At 41.5% G+C, this 18,412-nt stretch overlaps 2 protein-coding genes across 15 annotated transcripts in view; one reads left to right on the top strand and one right to left on the bottom strand.

Moving 5' to 3' along the window:
- TOR1AIP1 (torsin 1A interacting protein 1) overlaps positions 1-8,782 on the bottom strand; it is a 45,543-nt gene extending 36,761 nt beyond the window's left edge. For 5 of the 9 annotated variants that reach the window (NM_001435071.1, NM_001435073.1, NM_001435072.1 and 2 more), the window contains exons 1-2: positions 8,093-8,782; positions 5,630-5,707 (exon numbers count right to left, since the gene is read on the bottom strand). In NM_001435071.1, the coding sequence (NP_001422000.1) occupies positions 5,630-5,707; positions 8,093-8,573 (559 nt within the window). In that variant the 5' untranslated portion in view covers positions 8,574-8,782. Of the gene's footprint in view, positions 1-5,629; positions 5,708-6,049; positions 6,151-6,952; positions 7,119-8,092 lie in introns of those variants that run through there. The other 4 variants (NM_001435078.1, NM_001435080.1, NM_001435077.1 and 1 more) reach the window with 3 other exon arrangements.
- The window catches only part of TOR1AIP2 (torsin 1A interacting protein 2), a 44,583-nt gene continuing 34,336 nt past the window's right edge, over positions 8,166-18,412 (top strand). For 2 of the 6 annotated variants that reach the window (XM_010813373.4, XM_059875573.1), the window contains exon 1: positions 13,681-13,805. The gene's annotated coding sequence lies outside the window, so the exon portion shown is untranslated. Of the gene's footprint in view, positions 8,256-13,680; positions 13,806-18,412 lie in introns of those variants that run through there. The other 4 variants (NM_001099184.2, NM_001105647.2, XM_010813374.4 and 1 more) reach the window with 3 other exon arrangements.

The raw sequence follows: 18,412 nt of genomic DNA, 5'->3' as shown, positions 1-18,412 counted from the left end.
CAGTATCAAGAAGAGAAATCCTGAAGGGACATCCATTTATTTGTTCTAAAAATACTTATTGAGCATGTTTTTGTACATTTTAAAGACAGAGATATAGAGAAGTACTTAAGTTGATTTTATGTAGCTCGAAAGGCAGAATTAAGATCAAGAGAAATTTACAGCAAAGTAGCTTTTAGTTCAACGGTAAAAACAAAAGCAACCAAATTATTAGTGCTGTCTCCAAAACAGAACTGATGGCGAGGGAGTGATTTCCACATCACTGCAGATGATCAACAATGCATGAATGGATGTTAACAGAGGGACACCTACACTGATAGAAACTCTGAGTACATGACTCTCCTAAACCTTCCAGCTCTAAGATTCTATGCAATGTATCAGTTGTTAGCATTCTACATAACACATATTTAGAACTTACATAAATAGCTTTAAAAAGAAATACCACATATGTCCGTTACTCTTATTATTACAATGACTTTCCTCTTTTTTTCCCCCTATATTCCCATCCTTTGTAGGTTTAATTAAAACCTAAAACTCAACTTTAATCTATAGATACCAATTACTATTTCAGACCCCATCTTTTCATTTAAGCTTTTCTTGTATGCTCTACCAAATACATAGCCCTATGTAAGAGGGGTTGAAGGACAGAGAGTAGCAGAGAGGGGTATTAGGGAATAAAATAACAAGGATTCTTCTTTCGTAGCAATCTCCTTCCCTTGTTTGCTGCTCTTGCTCACCACTGCACCCCCAGAATCTAGCAACGGAACTAGTATACAGTAGGTGCTCAATAAACATCTGGAGAATGAATGAATTCTGTAATTACAGCAGTCAGAGAATCAAATGTTCATGACGAAATGTTGTTTAGTCACTCGGTCATGTCTGACTCTTCTGCAACCCCATGCAACTAGATGGAGCGCACCAGGCTCCTGTGTTCATGGGATTTCCCAGGCAGGAATACTGCAGTGGGTAGCCATTCCCTTCTCCAGGAGTTCTTCCCAACCCAGGGATCGAACCCAGGTCTCTCACAGTGCAGGTGGATTCTTAAATCAGCTGAGCCACCAGGGAAGTCCCTTGGTATAGGTCATCATTTTTAAGGACATTTTTGGATAAAGTTTTGTCAGACCACACCAGTGGTCCTACATACAATTACACCACGATTTTGAACACCAGAGTTGAATTGAAAGTCTGTGATTCTACAAGGAGGAGGAAGAGCCTATATATTTTTTTTAACTGAAGTACAGTTGATTTACAATGTTGTATTATTAAGTTTCTGGTGTATAGTAAAATGGTTCAGTTCTATGCTGCTGCTGCTGCTAAGTCGCTTCAGTCATGTCCGACTCTGTGCGACCCTATAGACGGCAGCCCATCAGGCTCCCCTGTCCCTGGGATTCTCCAGGCAAGAACACTGGAGTGGGATGTCATTTCCTTCTCCTCAGTTCTATATATATATATATATTCTTTTTCATATTCTTTTCTATTATGGTTTATTACAGGATATTGAATACAGTTTCCTGCGTTATACTGTAGAATTTTGTTGTTTATCTATTTTATATATAGTAGTTTATATCTGCTAATCCCAAACTCCTAACTTATTCTTCCTCTACCCTCCTGCCCCTGTGGTAACTGTAAGTCTGTGAATCTGTTTCCGTTTTGTAAATAAGTTTGTTTGTATCATATTTTAGATTCTATGTACAAGTGATACTATATATACGTCTTTCTCTTTCTGACTTATTTCACTTTAATATGATAACCTCTAGGTCCTTCTATGTTGCTGCAAATGGCAGTATTTCATTCATTTTTATGACTATTATTCCATTTTGCACATGTGTGTGTATACATACACACACACACATACACACACACACACACACACACACACACACACACACACACACACACACCACTTTCACGTCTTTATTCCATTCATCTGTTGATGGACATTTAGGTGGCTTCCATGTCTTGGCTATTGTAAACAGTGCTGCTAAGAACCTGTGGGTGCATGTATATTTCTGAATTAAGAGTTTTCTCCTAGTATATGCCCAGGAGTGGGACTGCAGGATTATATGGCAACTCTATTTTTAGGTTTAAGCAACCTCCTAGTGTTTTCCATAGTGGTTGTACCAATTAATATTCCCTCAAACAAGGAAGGGCCTATCTTAAACTTGTACTTAAAGTAGTTTTCCATCAAACTGACTCCTGTTTAAGTAATTCCTCTGCTAGACAGACTTTCAATTCAGTTCAGTTGCTCATTTGTGTCCTACTCTTTACATGGACTGCAGCAAGCCAGGCTTTCCTAACCATCACTAACTCCCGGAGCTTGCTCAAACTCATGCCCACAGAGTTGGTGATGCCATCCAACCATCTCATCCTCTGTCATCCAATTCTCCTCCTGCCTTCAATCTTTCCCAGCATCAGGGTCTTTTCCAATAAATCAGTTATTCACATCAGGTAGCCAAAGTTCTCGAGTTTCAGCTTCAGCATCAGTCCTTCCAATGAATATTCAGTACTTTACAAAGCTTGTAAAGACGGACTTTACAAGCGTTCATTTAATGACTTTCCTAAACATTCTCCTTTTTTAAGAGGAATGACAGAGGAGCAAGACAAGTAGTAGATATAGTATGATTTTTAAAAGCACCTTTTATAGTAAAAGAACCCAGAGTATCTCAAATCTCCCCAAAATGCACATATCTTTATGTCTAGTTATATTGTAGCACAATATATTCCAGGTAATATGTGCATGAGTTCCATCAATCTACCATCTACATTGGGAAATGTTTTGTCTTTTGCATTATCAACCATAGCATGAGCTTTGTCAGAAAAAGAAATGCTTAAGCAAAATTTTATGAACTTCACACTGCCTGCAAAGTGCCGTGAGGGAAAAAAAAACCCCCACCTTATAGCCATATGTTTTACTGTATACTAAGTGATTTTGCAAGTATTGTTTCACTTTTGCAGTGAGCTTGTGAGTTAGGACACGTTAAGTCATACAGATAAAGGCCTGAGGGTCAACATGGCTAGCTAATATGACCAAGGTCCAGTGCTCTTTGCACAACATTACGCAGCCATGTACCTCAATAGCAGTCCTAAAATACAAGCTTAATGTGAACCCCAAAAGACTGTACGAGACATTCTATTGTTTAATAGTTTTATAATGGTCTGTATGGTCTATAGGCTGGTGCTCAACTGTCTTCATTGTATCAATTTACTTAACCCCATAAATTTTATAAATTTATTGTAGATATTATTTATTTTTGCTGTAGATTTTAAAAATGAGAAACTTTTGCTTTTCTAGGCATAAGCGTCATGTAATTGAAGCTACTGTAAATAAAATTTCAAGAATATAGTTTTCTCAAATGGCCTGAAAAATGTGATTATAGAGCCTATCACTCAAAGCATTTTTCTAAAATAGTTTCTAATCTTAACACAGGAACACAGGCTGTTCAAGGAATTAAGCATAAAGGGTGTGTTATTTGGAATTGATCCTTAACCAGATATTTATTTACGCTAAACAGAATAGTTTAAACTACAAAGCAAAATCTTATTAGCAGGAATGGGTAAGGAAGTAAGTCAGGATTTGGGTTAAAAAAAAAAAAAGCCACGGATGATCAGTTTCAATAGCTACAGTCATTATTATTGTGGATTTCCTAATATCAAGAAAAGCAAACTGAAAATAAACAGAACCAAAAAGCAAAGGATACTATGCATTAATAACTGAACTTAATCCTTTCCCTTGCTTTTCAAAATAAGTTTTAAAATGGCTACTATCGTCACCCTGTTTATTCAACTTATATGCAGAGTACATCATGAGAAACGCTGGACTGGAAGAAACACAAGCTGGAATCAAGATTGCCGGGAGGAATATCAATAACCTCAGATATGCAGATGACACCACCCTTATGGCAGAAAGTGAAGAGGAACTAAAAAGCCTCTTGATGAAAGTAAAAGAGGAGAGTGAAAAAGTTGGCTTAAAGCTCAACATTTAGAAAACTAAGATCATGGCATCCGGTCCCATCACTTCATGGGAAATAGATGGGGAAACAGTGGAAAAACAGTGTCAGACTTTATTTTTCCGGGCTCCAAAATCACTGCAGATGGTGACTGCAGCCGGTGACTGCAGCCATGAAATTAAAAGATGCTTACTCCTTGGAAGGAAAGTTATGACCAACCTAGATAGCATATTCAAAAGCAGAGACATTACTTTGCCAACAAAGGTTCGTCTAGTCAAGGCTATGGTTTTTCTTGTGGTCATGTATGGATGTGAGAGTTGGACTGTGAAGAAGGCTGAGCGCCGAAGAATTGATGCTTTTGAACTGTGGTGTTGGAGAAGACTCTTGAGAGTCCCTTGGACTGCAAGGAGATCCAACCAGTCCATTCTGAAGGAAATCAGCCCTGGGATTTCTTTGGAAGGAACGATGCTAAAGCTGAAACTCCAGTACTTTGGCCACCTCATGCGAAGAGTTGACTCATTGGAAAAAACTCTGATGCTGGGAGGGATTGGGGGCAAGAGGAGAAGGGGAAGACAGAGGATGAGATGGCTGGATGGCATCACTGACTTGATGGACGTGAGTCTGAGTGAACTCTGGGAGTTGGTGATGGACAGGGAGGCCTGGTGTGCTGCGATTCATGGGGTCACAGAGAGTCGGATACGACTGAGTGACTGATCTGATCTGATCTGACTATCAAATGTAGCCTAATGCCACTTGATACTAAGATGCAAACAGTTCTATACTTTAACATCTCTAAAATTGGGATATATTATACAATCTAAGGCACATTACCCTTAACTGGCAGCATTTCTTCCTCCTAAGTGAAAGTGAAAGACGCTCAGTTGTGTTCAACTCTTTGTGACCAATGGACTATACAGTCCATAGAATTCTCTAGGCCAGAATACTGGAGTGGGTAGCCTTTCCCTTCTCCAGGGGATCTTCCCAAACCAGGGTTAGAACCCAGGTCTCCTGCATTGCAGGCAGATTCTTTACCAGCTGAGCCACAGGGAAACCCAAGAATACTGGAATGGGTAGCCTATCCCTCCTCCAGCAGATCTTCCCGACCCAGGAATCAAACCGGGTCTCCTGCATTGCAAGCGGATTCTCTACCAACTGAGCTATCAGAGAAGCCCAAGAAGAGGATGTATCTTACAACTGATGAGATCCTAGATTTAATAAAATATAGTATCAAATTGAGATTGATTATATTGTATCATGATTTTACTATGCAGACCATTTAATCCATTTTACATGACACTTATTCATTCAACACTTAACAAGCTTTACTGAGCAGCTAATTATTCCATGGGAGAGTGACAGTGAGGTACTTGGGGCAAGTGAAGGGGCTTTGGAGAAGACAAGCCTAGGTCTGAATTTGGCTCAGTTACAAAGCAAGCAATCTTAAGAGAAAAGTCAGCTACTCTGAGCTCCAGTTTCCTCACCAAAAAAGTGGGTACATCTATCCTGACAAATGCTACTATTTAACAATTTAACAACCTAAAAATAAGATTCACTGAAACTTTGAATGAGGTATGATTTGGGACCCCTGATTGACCCAATAATCCAATAACCCAATAATTATAGGCTATAATCTATACATAAAAAAAGCTGACAGGTTAGAAAAAAACAAACTCAACTCTTCTTACCTGGAGTCTCTTGTGTTCTCCTGATAGCTTTCTTTGTGACCGTTTGGCTTAAAACAGTTTGTGAAGGTGGTTCATCCTCTAAAGAATAGACATAACAATTGTAAAATTCACAATATGCAAAGTGAGTAGAGATTATGTATATTAACAGCAATATATAAATAGAAACGCAAATAATTCATTCTGTTATGAAAACTTGGTCTCTCTGTGCACGGGTGCCACATCAAATCCCAGAGACAGAGTTGTGAGTGAAGCAGAAAAGGATAGCTTTACTACTTTGCCAGGCAAAGGGAGACACACAGGCTTCTGCCTTGAAAAACTACGTGTCCCATCCCCGGAGGACTTCACGAGTGTTTTTATAAGTGGGTCAAAGGTGGGGTGTCTGACAAGATACGGGTGTGAGCAGGGTCTGCACTCCCTTACTCTCATCTCAGGTGGTCAGTCTCCTAATCCTGATGATTAATCTGGGCCTTTTAATCTTGCATCAGGTGACTTCTTGGTTGTTCTTCCCTTGATTAGCAACTGTTGGAACCTGCCATTTGGAACTCAGAGAAGGTCATAATGGCTGGCGTACTGCCTCCAAACAATGGGGAGACTCACAGGGGCCCACTCAGTTTCAATCCCTTCAGAAATGTGTAATTAAGGGGTTCCCTGGTGACTCAGTGGTAAAGAATCTGCCTGCCAATGCAGAAGACTCGGGTTTGACCCCTGGGTAGGGAAGATCCTCTAGAGAAGGAAATAGCAACCCATTCCAGTATTCTTGCCTGGGAAATCCCATGGACAGAAGAGCCTAGTGCATTACAGTCCATAGGGTGGCAAAAAGAGTCAGACACGACTTAGGGGACACTAAACAACAAAAAATTAGGTTTACTAAAACTTGGGAATTGAACTAGTAAGAGCTACTCTTTAGGACAACATAAAAATAAACTACTCACCAATGATGCTTTACAAAATAAATATAGAAATATTACTCTAGAAAATTTAAAAGATGGACTAAACAGGAAGACTGAAAAACGTGTAGATTCTCATAGATTTACTAAAAATAGAAGTAAATCCTTTGTGTGTTAAAAAAAAAAAAAAAACTAGCTTATACAATTGCACCGGCCTGTGTGGAAGAGTCAATACAACTTAGCATATTCCCTTTGCCTTCCAAAGCATTCTTCTAGCTACTGGAGATATAGAAAGAAGATCAACACTGAAATATAACATGGTCCCTCAAATATATATGTAGGATCTTTGTCTTCACAAGTTTATAACCTTAAGAGAGAGATAAAACATGTATAGGGGTTAAACGGTCTTGCATTGCTACTCCCAACAGTAACTCACATATCTTTAACATAATTTCCAAAATCATCAACACTTCTACTGTGTCCACATTTTAGGCATCAGCAGGCAATGTGCAGTCTATTACCCAGCTCTAAATTGAAAATCCACCTCCTCTTCATCGTATCCACCAATGGTCTATCACCAACTACGTAATCCCATTATGATTCAAACCCCTTGGTTTTACCTCATAGGTGCCCTACCTGGAGCCAACATGAAACTCCATCTGTGACTCAGTGTTAGATGGGGAAGAAGGGGCAGTGTGGCAAAGGATGCATTACCGGCGTTGATTCATCTGTGCCTTTTCTAAGACTACACAATCACTTTCTCAGTAACCCTGTGGCCCATTTAGATGAAAACTAATTAAAGTCTTGCTTTGTCACGCTACTACTTAACTACTGAGGTTACACTGACGGTCCCCAATATGCGAATTTCTGGCAGAGACCACCACACTAGAGAAAGATCGATCAGTTCAAGTTTATCACACACTGGGAAGCTTCAGGTTCAGGATGACTGCCTTGACCCCATTTCAGTGTAAACATGTGGGTGGGATCTCAAATCAATTCATCAACTACGCTAGTCCTCAAAACGGCCACTCACGAAATTCCCCTTCCTTTCTCCCCACCTGGATAGTGACCGGGAAAGACTGGAAGGTTAGAGGAGGACCAAAAATCTCATTGAAGGACTTCTGGTCTCGGAGTTAAAGGAGGAAATGGAAGTGGCTTAGGCAGAAACATCCGCAGGGTAGAGAGAACCAATTTGAAACCGATGTGAAACTGAACTCTGAGTGATTCAGTGTCCTGCCTTTTGCCTAACTCGCCGCCCCGAAGTGCAGGCCTGCAGAAAACAGGCAATTTCCTGACACCTCTAAATTGATGCCCAGGGAAGCACGCGGCTCCTCGACTCTGCTCAGGTCACTACGCACGACCGCCTTTCCTTCCGGCCCCCCCCGCCCTGCCACTTTCCCGCCAGCCGACGGGGCGGCCCGGAGGAGGGGGCTCACGTCCATCCCGGAGAAGCTCAGAGGGGATGAGCTCAAGGCAGGCACACGCCCGCCCAGGGAGCGCACACCCTTCACGCGTACCCGCCCACGGCACTCCCTCCCTGACTCGCGGCTGACACTGTTACCTCCGACTGTCTCACCTTCGGATGAATGGGAGTCCCGTAATCCTCTTCTGGTCGTAACCGGAGAGGGTCGTAGCGGAGGCGGCGGCGAGTGCGGCTGCTGCTGGAGGAGAGCGGCTCTCCGCGTCTGCATCTCCTCGGCTTCGTGGAGTCGGGGCTGCCTTCGCTGCCGAGACCGAAGGTAATAGGCGCTTTCTCTCACTTCCTCTTTCGCCGAATCGGGACGGAACCCTTCTAGCGGAATCTGTCTTCCCACCCGGGCCTTTTCTTTGGCCGCCCGGGGCTCGAAGTCGCCGTACACTTCGGGCGGCTCTTCTGAGAACCTCACTTCCCGCCGGCCGTGGCGCGACGGCGTAGGAGTTCCGTACGCAGGCACGTCACCGCTGCCGCCATTTTGAGGGGCGAGTCGGGGCCTTCCCTCCCGTAGCGGAGCCCTGGGCGTGACGTACAGCGCCCATCCTTCTCTCTCCGGCTCCGCCCGCTGCCCCTCGCCTGCCATAGTTGTTGACGTAGCTTGAGTCGATCGCGAAGGTGTTTTGCGGTGCCCTTAAGAGTCTCCTGCCGTTGGTGGCGATCGTTTTTCGGGAGTGAAGGGCGGTGGTGTCGGCGGTCAGGGAGGCAGTTGAGCGTCGCCGGGGCTGCCGCCTGCGTCGTCGCTGCTGTGCTGCAAACCGGCCTCTGGGCCCATGGTGTGCTCCGAGGGCTGTGGGAGAGGCAGTGCCTGTGCTGGGTCAGCTGCCGCGGGTCACTCCCGCCTCCTGGCTGAAGGCACTAAAGAGGAGGAGAAGAGCGAGGAGGCGTCGCTGTCCTCGGCCTTCGGGGAGGGAGGGAGGGAAGACGGAGAAGGGACAAGTGGCTGGGCAAATTGCCGGTCCACAGTCCAGCTGCTCCTGGCAACTGCTGCCTGCTCGCAAGAGGCGCTGGGTCGGGCCCCCAGCACAGCGTAGCTGGGAAAGGCGGAGTGAAACGCGGGTGGAGGTTTCGCTCCTCAGCCCCAGGCTGTTGCGCAGTTTTCCCGCAGCCTTTTTGATCGACTCCTGCCTTCGCCGTACCTTTCCAAGTGTCGCTTTGCAGGGCTGATAAGACATATGCGCAGGTGTCATCTTTCCCTGGAGAAAATTTTAGTTTCAAGTTCCTTGGGAAGGCAGTTTACCAGTTTTAGGTTTTAAAAGTCTCGTTGAGTGTACGAAATCGCATCTACAGGCTTACTTGGGTGGATTTCCATTTACAAAACGTACGCAGCAACCAGTATTACTCCTGATTTCGTATAAAGGCTGTACTTCAGCAACACTGTTCAGAGACTTTGTTAGTGCTGTGTTATGGACAGTGAGAAATCAACAAATACTTTGATTAAAGACAGCACTGTAATTTTCAGTTGTGATCCATTATTTTCACTTTGATTCTGAGCATGACTTGATACACTGCATTTGATACAGGGTTTTTTCTGCGTTTAGTTTACTGAATAAGAAAGCATGACAAAGCCATTTGTTTCACTTCTGTGTGGAAAATCTGCAAATATCTAAAGTTAGACACACTGAGGGAATGTTATTGAAAAATCGGTTAATCTTGCCTTCACATACACACAGCCTTCTCGGACGATTTTCTATAATTGATTTTAGTGACTAGACTTAAAAATTTGCAGTTTGGATAGCAGTTACAGTGAATGGGCCTGAAAATTTTGAAGTGAAGTGAAAGTCGCTCAGTCATGTCCGACTCTTTGGGACCCCATGGTGTACAGTCCGTGGAATTCTCCAGGCCAGAGTACTAGTCTTTCCCTTCTCCAGGGGATCTTCCCAATCAGGATTCGAACCTAGGTCTCCCGTATTGTGGGCATATTCTTTACCAGCTGAGCCACAAAGGTGTTTACTCTTTCAAGTATTTAAAATCACTTTAGAATGTTTTTGAGCAACTCATTGTCCAAACTGGGTACATATTTCATTTTAATGAAATCTTAATGATGTCGTGTTTTCACTAATAGTCCATAAATTTGGTCACAGACCCGAGTAATTACATGCTTTAGAATCACCTAGGTTTTTGCTTGATGGAAGCTCTCGTTTAGTTTTCTGTTTTGTTTTTTTTTTAATTATATACAATATAGCCAAAGAAACTAAAGGAATAGCAACATGAGAGATGCTACTTTTTAAAGAATCTTTTATCTTAGGGAAAATTAAAAGCATGTTCTCCCTTGTCAGCCTGAGTTAGTATATTTGGAAAATTTGTGAGAATTTTCTCTGACAAAATGCTGAGAAGTGTTGATACTTGATTAATATCTGGCTTTTACTGGTTTTAACTAGTGCTTTATAAGGTACCTATTATATTACTCTATTAATATGTAACAGGAAAAGTACTGTAATAGATGAAAAGATATAATAGATTCAAGGATATAATAAAGGATATAATAGATTAAAGGATATAAAACTATACAAGTAGTATTAATAAAATTCATATTATAGTGGTAATATTGATACAAATATTAAGCTCTTTAAAACAGTTATGAGGACAGTTAACTTTATAGAAACTTGGATACAGATTGTTAAACAGATTTGGGGGGATGTATTAAAAAGACAGGAGATTCAATACATTAGTACATGTATTGTTGCTGCTAATTTGCTTCAGTCCTGTCCCAGACTGCAGGCCCACAGACTGTACCCCACCAGGTCCTCTGTCCATGGGATTCTCCAGGCAAGAATACTGGAGTGGGTTGCCATGCCCTCCTCCAGGGAATCTTCCCGACCCAGGGATTGAAGCTGCATGTCTATGTCTCCTGCATTGGCAGGCAGGTTCTTTACCACTAGCACCACCTGTGTCATCTTGTAATTAAAAATGCTTGAAGAACTTAGGAATGGTTTTCAAAATCATGAGCTTACGCAGGATCAGAGGAATAGTAACTTTAGCATTAAAACATACATTTTTTTAGGGTTTTCCCTCTTTTGTCTAGGTAATAAGGGTACATAATCCTAGCTCTGCCATACGTGCCTCCCACACTTAGCAACCTGACAAATAACCAACTTTCCTTACCAACTGTGAGGTAAAGCTAAACCCTTGTCGAACCAGATATTCTGCTGTAGATGTTTTCCAAACCCAAGGGTGGCACAAAAGAAGTGACATAGAGACGGTAGACTGCACTAATATCATAAGGGAACTGCTGGACTGCTAATACCGAGAGGAAGCATGAACTCTGAATGTTAAACAGTTATTGTGGGAGTTTGAGATCTGTGGAGGAATTCAATGAATCGAAAGAGAAAAAGAGAAGAAATGATTAGAACAAAGAATGCTATGCTATGCTATGCTAAGTCACTTCAGTTGTGTCCGACTCTGTGCGACCCCATAGACGGCAGCCCACCAGGCTCCCCCGTCCCTGGGATTCTCCAGGCAACAACACTGGAGTGGGCTGCCATTTCCTTCTCCAGTGCATGAAAGTGAAAAGTGAAAGTGAAGTCACTCAGTGTCCAACTGTTATCGAGTGTCCGACTGTCAGCGACCCCATGGATTGCAGCCTAACAGGCTCCTCAGTCCATGGGATTTTCCAAGCAAGAGTACTGGAATGGGGTGCCATTGCCTTCTCCGAGAACAAAGAATAGACTCATTAATTCATGTATTTATTAAACGTCTGTGTTGAAACAGAATAGATACTTAATAAATATATGAATTCAATTAAGAGTATTTTTCACCCTGAGGGAATTTGCCATATATTAGGGAAGACAGATATATACAAAATTATAATGCCAATTATATATTGGCATTAATTTAAATACCTATTAGGCCTCAGTCTAGAAATCTAATGTTCTTGACACTGGATTTCTAAGTAAAGCAGCTATTTTAATAAGATAATTTTTGTACATGAGTTTTTTGTTTGCTGTTCTGTTGCTAAGTCATGTCTGACTCTTTGCAACCCCATGGACTCCAGCAGCCAGGCTCCTCTGTCCTCCACTGTCTCCTGGAGTGTTTAGTTCAGGGTAAGCAGAAATCCTGTTATGTAGTGAGAAAGCATTTATCAATTCATTGTACATAGTGTTCACAGTTTTGGTCAGAAGAATAACTGTGGGGTTATATCTTAGTAGAAAAAGGTAACATTGTTATTTTTAATAAAAAGATTAAAATATTAAATAAGAGGAAGTAAAGACATAATAGCCAGCTGCATTTATTCCCCATTCTCACAAGTAATAGAAAAAATATTTTGAAGACAATATAAATGAAAATGTCTTGCTGGAAATGAAGTGACAACAATAAATGGCCTTCCACTTATTCTTTGTTAAATTCGAAATTGCAATTAAACATCTAAAAATGTTCCCAAATCCTGCAACTTCTGCCAAAAAAGGATGATTGAAGACACCAAAAAAATAAGTTATTTACATGAAGAATCATTAACCCAATAAAATTTTGAGCTTGTGCTATGTACTGCTGTCGCTACTGCTGCTAAGTCACTTCAGTCGTGTCCGACTTTGTGTGACCCCATAGACGGCAGCCCACCAGGCTCCCCTGTCCCTGGGATTCTCCAGGCAAGAACACTGGGGTGGGTTGCCATTTCCTTCTCCAGTGCATGAAAATGAAAAGTGAAAGGGAAGTCGCTCAGTGTCTCGTGCGACTCTTCGAGACCCCATGGACTGCAGCCCACCAGGCTCCTCCGTCCATGGGATTTTCCGGGCAAGAGTACTGGAGTGGGGTGCCATTGCCTTCTCCGGTGCTGTGTACTAGGTAAACTCTATTCTAGGTGCTGGGGATATAGCAGAGAAGACTAGACCAAAGACAACCCTCTTTTCTTTCTAGGATTGTATATTCTATGGGAGTCAGATAAAAATCAATGTAAGTAAAATAGTACGTTGGTCAGGAGTTTTATAGGAAAAAATTAGGAAAGGGGAAGTGAGATTTATATGAGCAGATTTCTTCTCTGTTGTCTTGAATGGCCTAGTTCAGGAACAGGACTTTTAGACTCACTTGACAGTTGCCCTTAACCAATTATGTGTTCTTGGGTAAACTGCTTTCCATCTCTCAATTTTCATTTTTATGAAATTAATAGATCAAGAAAACAGATCTTTTATCCATTTAGCCGACACTTTTGTTCATTATCTCATTTACTCACAACCACCTTATGAGGTATGTATGTAGCGTTGTCCGCATTTAACATGGGGGCACGCACCTCATAAAGGTGGCACTCGGTTTCCAAATCATGCCTGACTGGTGCTTGCCATTATCGTTGGCTAGTGCCGCTCACTGCGTAAGTTCCATTGGTTCCTCAAGCCTGTGAGCTTTAGGTCTTTTTAAGGGCTCAGTTCAGTTCAGTTCCGTCGCTCAGTCGTGTCCGACTCTTTGCGGCCCCAAGGGCTGCGCCAGGCTTCTCTGGCCATTCACCAACTCCAAGGGCCTCCAATATGTTGCAGAGATGTCTGCCTTCGGGTCAGAGAGCAGCGCGACTGCGAGAACGCTGGGAGGCTTTGCGGTTCTGTCCCTGCTCTCCCCACGCCTCCAGCTTCCCGCCCCGCCGCCGGCTGGCCGGGGGAGTGGAGCCGGGGGTGACGCCTGGGGGGGGAGGAGGAGGGGCCGGCGCCTACCAGTCCCAGCATTCCGCGGGCGCCTACCCTCCCCGCGGAGGTCGCCATCACGTGGGCAGGGACGGGGCGACGTTCAGTTCGGCGGCGTCCGAGGGGTGCAGCCCCGCATCGTGAAGCAGAAAGAACGCTCGAAAGGCTCTCCTGACGTTGACAGTCGACGGTTTAAAACCTCGCTAGACATTGTAAGTAAAATGTGTGTACAACTTTCCCATGTTTTAATATTTGATCTGATACCTTCTTTTTAAATATCTTTCAGAAAAGATCCCTCCCCACCCCCACCTCCTTACCGCAAAAACCTTAAACGGAGCAGGTTGGAGGTATATTTTTGTTTTGGAGTGAAAAAGAGAATCGCGTAAACATTAAACACAGGAAGGTGAGACTAAATGTTTGGTTTGGACCTTGAGACGAGAAGTAGAATTCCTCTAAGGTTCAAATGTAAACGGGAAATCTACCAGTGCAGGTGTTGGTTACTCTCTTACCTCCGTGTTTGACTGGATTCCATCATTCGTCGTCTTCATCCTTGTAAGATAGTGCCCCGGCCGCCCTCACTCCCCAACTCCTCACTCTTTAACACTCATAATGCTTCTTTCATGTAGGTAGTGTTATTCTATTTTGTGGTAACTAAGAAAATCAGCCTTAGTGGTGCTAAAAAGAGCGAAGTTTGAAGTTTTAATGAGACCCTGCAATTACCAATTCATTACATTATTATATATGTATTCCCAATTGTATTTCATACCCGGTGAGAAAGTTTATCCCCTTTTCGTTCCTTCAAAAAAAATGTAGTGCTTAATCAGTAGTGCTTAATTGAAAGATTTTGTACACAAGATACAAAAATCAGTTATCTTAATCTGATTCAATACACTGTTTTTATTTCAATTTTACCTCTCTTAAGGTTCTAAAACATTTTATTTTGGATCTCTATAAGAGATTCCTTCATTGTGTCTGTTTGTTGAGAGTTAGGGCTGTGACTGTTCTCCATATCTATCAGTTCAGTTTTGTTTTTCAAGCACAGGATTAGTATGTAACTGGCCAGTGGAAAATAATTTTAAAAGGAACTTAATGGTAGAGGAACTGAAAATGTTCCTGGAATCTTTTATGTGGATTAGAATAGTTTGGAAAACTGGCTTTTGCTTTGAAAACTTTGAAAGCCTCTCCTCAGCAATATTTTTTATACTGAACGCAGAGTCCAGAACTTGATTACCAGTTTTGCTTCTGGTTTATCACGTAACCATAAGTGACTCATTTAAGCAGTATTTCACTTGTTTTTTTTTTAACTTATGTAGAGATAATACTAGCCTGAGAGCGTCTGTAATTCACAAATAAAGTAACAAGAATTTATCTAATTATTTGGGGGTTATTGGGTATTTTAATAATATACAGTGCCTTGTATGTAATCTATCTTTGCCGTGGAAGTAGTTTTGAAAGCTGAATGATAATCCACATTCCTCTGAAGTGAAACTTGAATTTCCTGAAGGAAAGTTTGCTCAGAGAAGCTTGGTATGCTTTATGCTGTTTCTCATTTTGCATTTAGAAATTTAATTGTGTTAAAATTTCATTGCTAGTCAATATTTTATGACTATTGTGCCCAGCAAGAGATAATTCAGTACACTGATTATACTTTATCCTAGGTTTTGGACAGCAAATTAAGCACTTGTGAGTAAAGAAAGATGGCTCCCACATTGGTTATGAGCATAGACTTTGGAGTCACAGCTGAATTTAAATTCCTGTCCTGTCACTTTGTAACTTGGGCAGGTTACTTTATCACTCTGAGTCCATGAAAGCAGAGATTTAGAGTTGTTCGGAACATTAAATGGGATAGTTTAAGAACCTAAGTGGAAACAGTTATTGCCAATTGGGCTAATTTTCTCTTTACTAATATTAAAATAAGTGGCATATGGTTCTGATAATCAAAATAGAGTGGAGGAAACTTTACCTGTAATTCCACTACCTCAACAAATCAAAAATTTTAAATTTTTATATACTCTTCTTTAGCATCCGTTCATGGATATAACATAATGTAAATAACATTTTTGCAGATAGGCAAGTTTAAGACATTAGTTTGTAAACTTCTGAAGGTTTTGTCTTAATTATACAAATAGAGCTTTCTGGTTCTGCCTCTCTGATCTACTAGTGATGAAAGAGCAGAACTTTCCTTTAGCACAGTTTCCACTTGTTTTCTTCAGTCCGAAAAGTAACTGTCTAGTTGCACTTTCACTTAGTTAGACTAATAATAAACATTTTCTGAGACTTATTTTGTGGTAAGGACTGCACATTGTCTCTTTAACACTCATAATGCTTCTTTCATGTAGGTAGTGTTATTCTATTTTGTGGTTATTAAGAAAATCAGAGAAACAGGGAAGAGTTCACCAAGTCAGGTGCTGGAGTAGTCATTCAGGCCTAGGCAGTCTGACTTTAGGGGACTGTGCTGCCAGTCTTTCCTATTTATAGATTCACTATATGGATGTCAAGTTGTATGTGTATGCAGGAGATGATCCTGGAGGCTGACTTACAACTTCTTTGTATAAAAACAACAAACAGTATTTGTACCTTACAACAACCATGACCACCACATGTAAAAAAAAAAACAGGAGTAGGGAGGTGTTTAGTGTCTTCACAGTTGAGGCATTCACCTATAGTTTTAATAGTTGTGGTAGTAAAAAATATGATTTATATACCAGACAAGTTATTAAGACTAAAATTTCCCTTTTTTTTTATTAGAGATAAACATCATAAAGTAAATACAGGGTTTCTAGTGAAAGAGAGCTACCTTTTCTTCACTAAAACAGTGTTTATAAGTGTTTTTTAAACTTTATAAGGAGCATCAGACTCATCTGGTGAGCCTCTTAACACAGATTCCTGTACATCCTCAAAGTTTCTGGTCTAATCAGTCTAGGGTGGGGCCCAAGAGTTTACATTTCTAATAAATGCCCAGGTGATGCTAATGATTTCCAGCTAATGAGTTCAGTAAGGAAACAAGTATTAGTGGTGGTTGTCCAAATTGTTGGCCTGATAGTGAAACCTCAGTAGCATTGAGCACCCAGCTCCTGTTTTAAAACACTATCCTCTAATAAAAGGAACCAGAACTTTTTTTGGGGGGAGGGAAGCTCTTGAATCTAGGGCATGGGCAGGGAAAATATAAGAGGAGCCTGAAACATTTTGTGGTGCTGGAAATTAAGGAGATGCTCAAAATGGTTTGGGAGCTCGTTGAAAAGACACAAGAGTGACTTGAAGGAGCTCCTGATTGCCAAAGTTGGAACAACTTGCGTAATAGAATGCATAATGGTAGTACTGGATTTTAACTCATAGAATAAGTGGCCACAAGTCCATACTGACATAGCGGAGTACATAAATAGGATTCAAGAAGGGACAGCTCTTTCTTATAGAAGAATTCCAATAAACAAACATGGCAAGAAGGAAATAGAAAATCACTATTACGCAAAACAGCAGCATAGTAATTATTGCAAACAAAATGTGCCTGTAATGCTGGTAGGTGAAAGTTTGAGGAAATACAGGCTATTTGCGCAGTCTCAGAGTGTCTCCCCAAGATAATTATTAGTAACTTGACAGTGGCGATACCATGATAACCAACTGACCAAGGTTAAAATCTCCACAGAAATAAGGCTTATGGATATCATGAACCCAGTGATGTGATGCACTTAGAAATACATCATTTCTTTGGTATTATTCTTGCCCAAAATGCGTAACCTCTTTATCTTTCTACTCATGCTGCTGCTGCTACTCAGTCGCTTGAGTCGTGTCTGACTCTGTGCAACTCCATAGACAGCAGCCTACCAGGCTCCCATCCCTGGGATCCTCCAGGCAAGAACACTGGGGTGGGTTGCCATTTCCTTCTCCAATGCATGAAAGTGAAAAGTGGAAGTGAAGTCACTCAGTCGTGTCCGATTCTTAGCGACCCCATGGACTGCAACCTACCAGGCTCCTCGGTCCATAGGGTTTTCCAGGCAAGAGTACTGGAGTGGGGTGCCAGTGCCTTCTTTTCTACTCATGGGAAAACATTATAAACACAAATTGAGGGACATTCTACAAAATAACCAACTGATATTTTTCATAAATATCAAGGTTGCAAAGACCAGGAAAAGTCACAAAAGATAATGACAGAAACTGTCACAGATTGGAGACTCAGGAGAATAAACAACTAAATGCAATGAGGGATCCCAGATTGAACCATTGAACAGAAAAGGAACATTAGTGGAGAAACTGGCAGAATTCTAACAGTCTGTAGTTAATTGACTTCATGTTAATGTCTTGGTTTTATAATAGATACAAAATTAGCTCAAAATAAAATGTTTAATAAAAACGTGCTGGCTTAATGTAGATACTAAAGATGATCAGTGGAGTTGAACTGACACTGGGAATCAGTTGTGCTGCCCACTGTTGGAATCATAGCAAACTCTCTGAACCTTTGCTTTTTGCCTCTACATAAGTCATCCTAAACCTGAGATACAAATCAGAGGAGTTGGGAGGGAGCAGAACGAAGGGTAAGAAGGAAAAGAAGACTTCTGTACTCAAGGAAGGTATATATCTGAACTGCTCCAGGCCCTTGAAAAGAAACAGTTCCCTAGGGAAGTAAGTGGATTGCTTTTTATTTTTAGTGTTTAGTACTTTCTCAACTTGCCTTTTAAAAATATCGGATAAGTACTACCTAGGGAAAACACTGGGAAATAACTTTAATTTGTGATCATAGTAATCCTAACTTATTATGACAATGGATATGGTATAGAGGAGTGGGCAAGACTTAGTTAGGTACTTAGTTTTCAACACAGACATG

This window comes from Bos taurus, chromosome 16 (assembly GCF_002263795.3).
Source record: "Bos taurus isolate L1 Dominette 01449 registration number 42190680 breed Hereford chromosome 16, ARS-UCD2.0, whole genome shotgun sequence".
Lineage (NCBI taxonomy): Eukaryota > Metazoa > Chordata > Mammalia > Artiodactyla > Bovidae > Bos > Bos taurus.
Note: the sequence above shows the minus strand (reverse complement) of the source record. Positions and strands in the feature narration are given on the sequence as shown.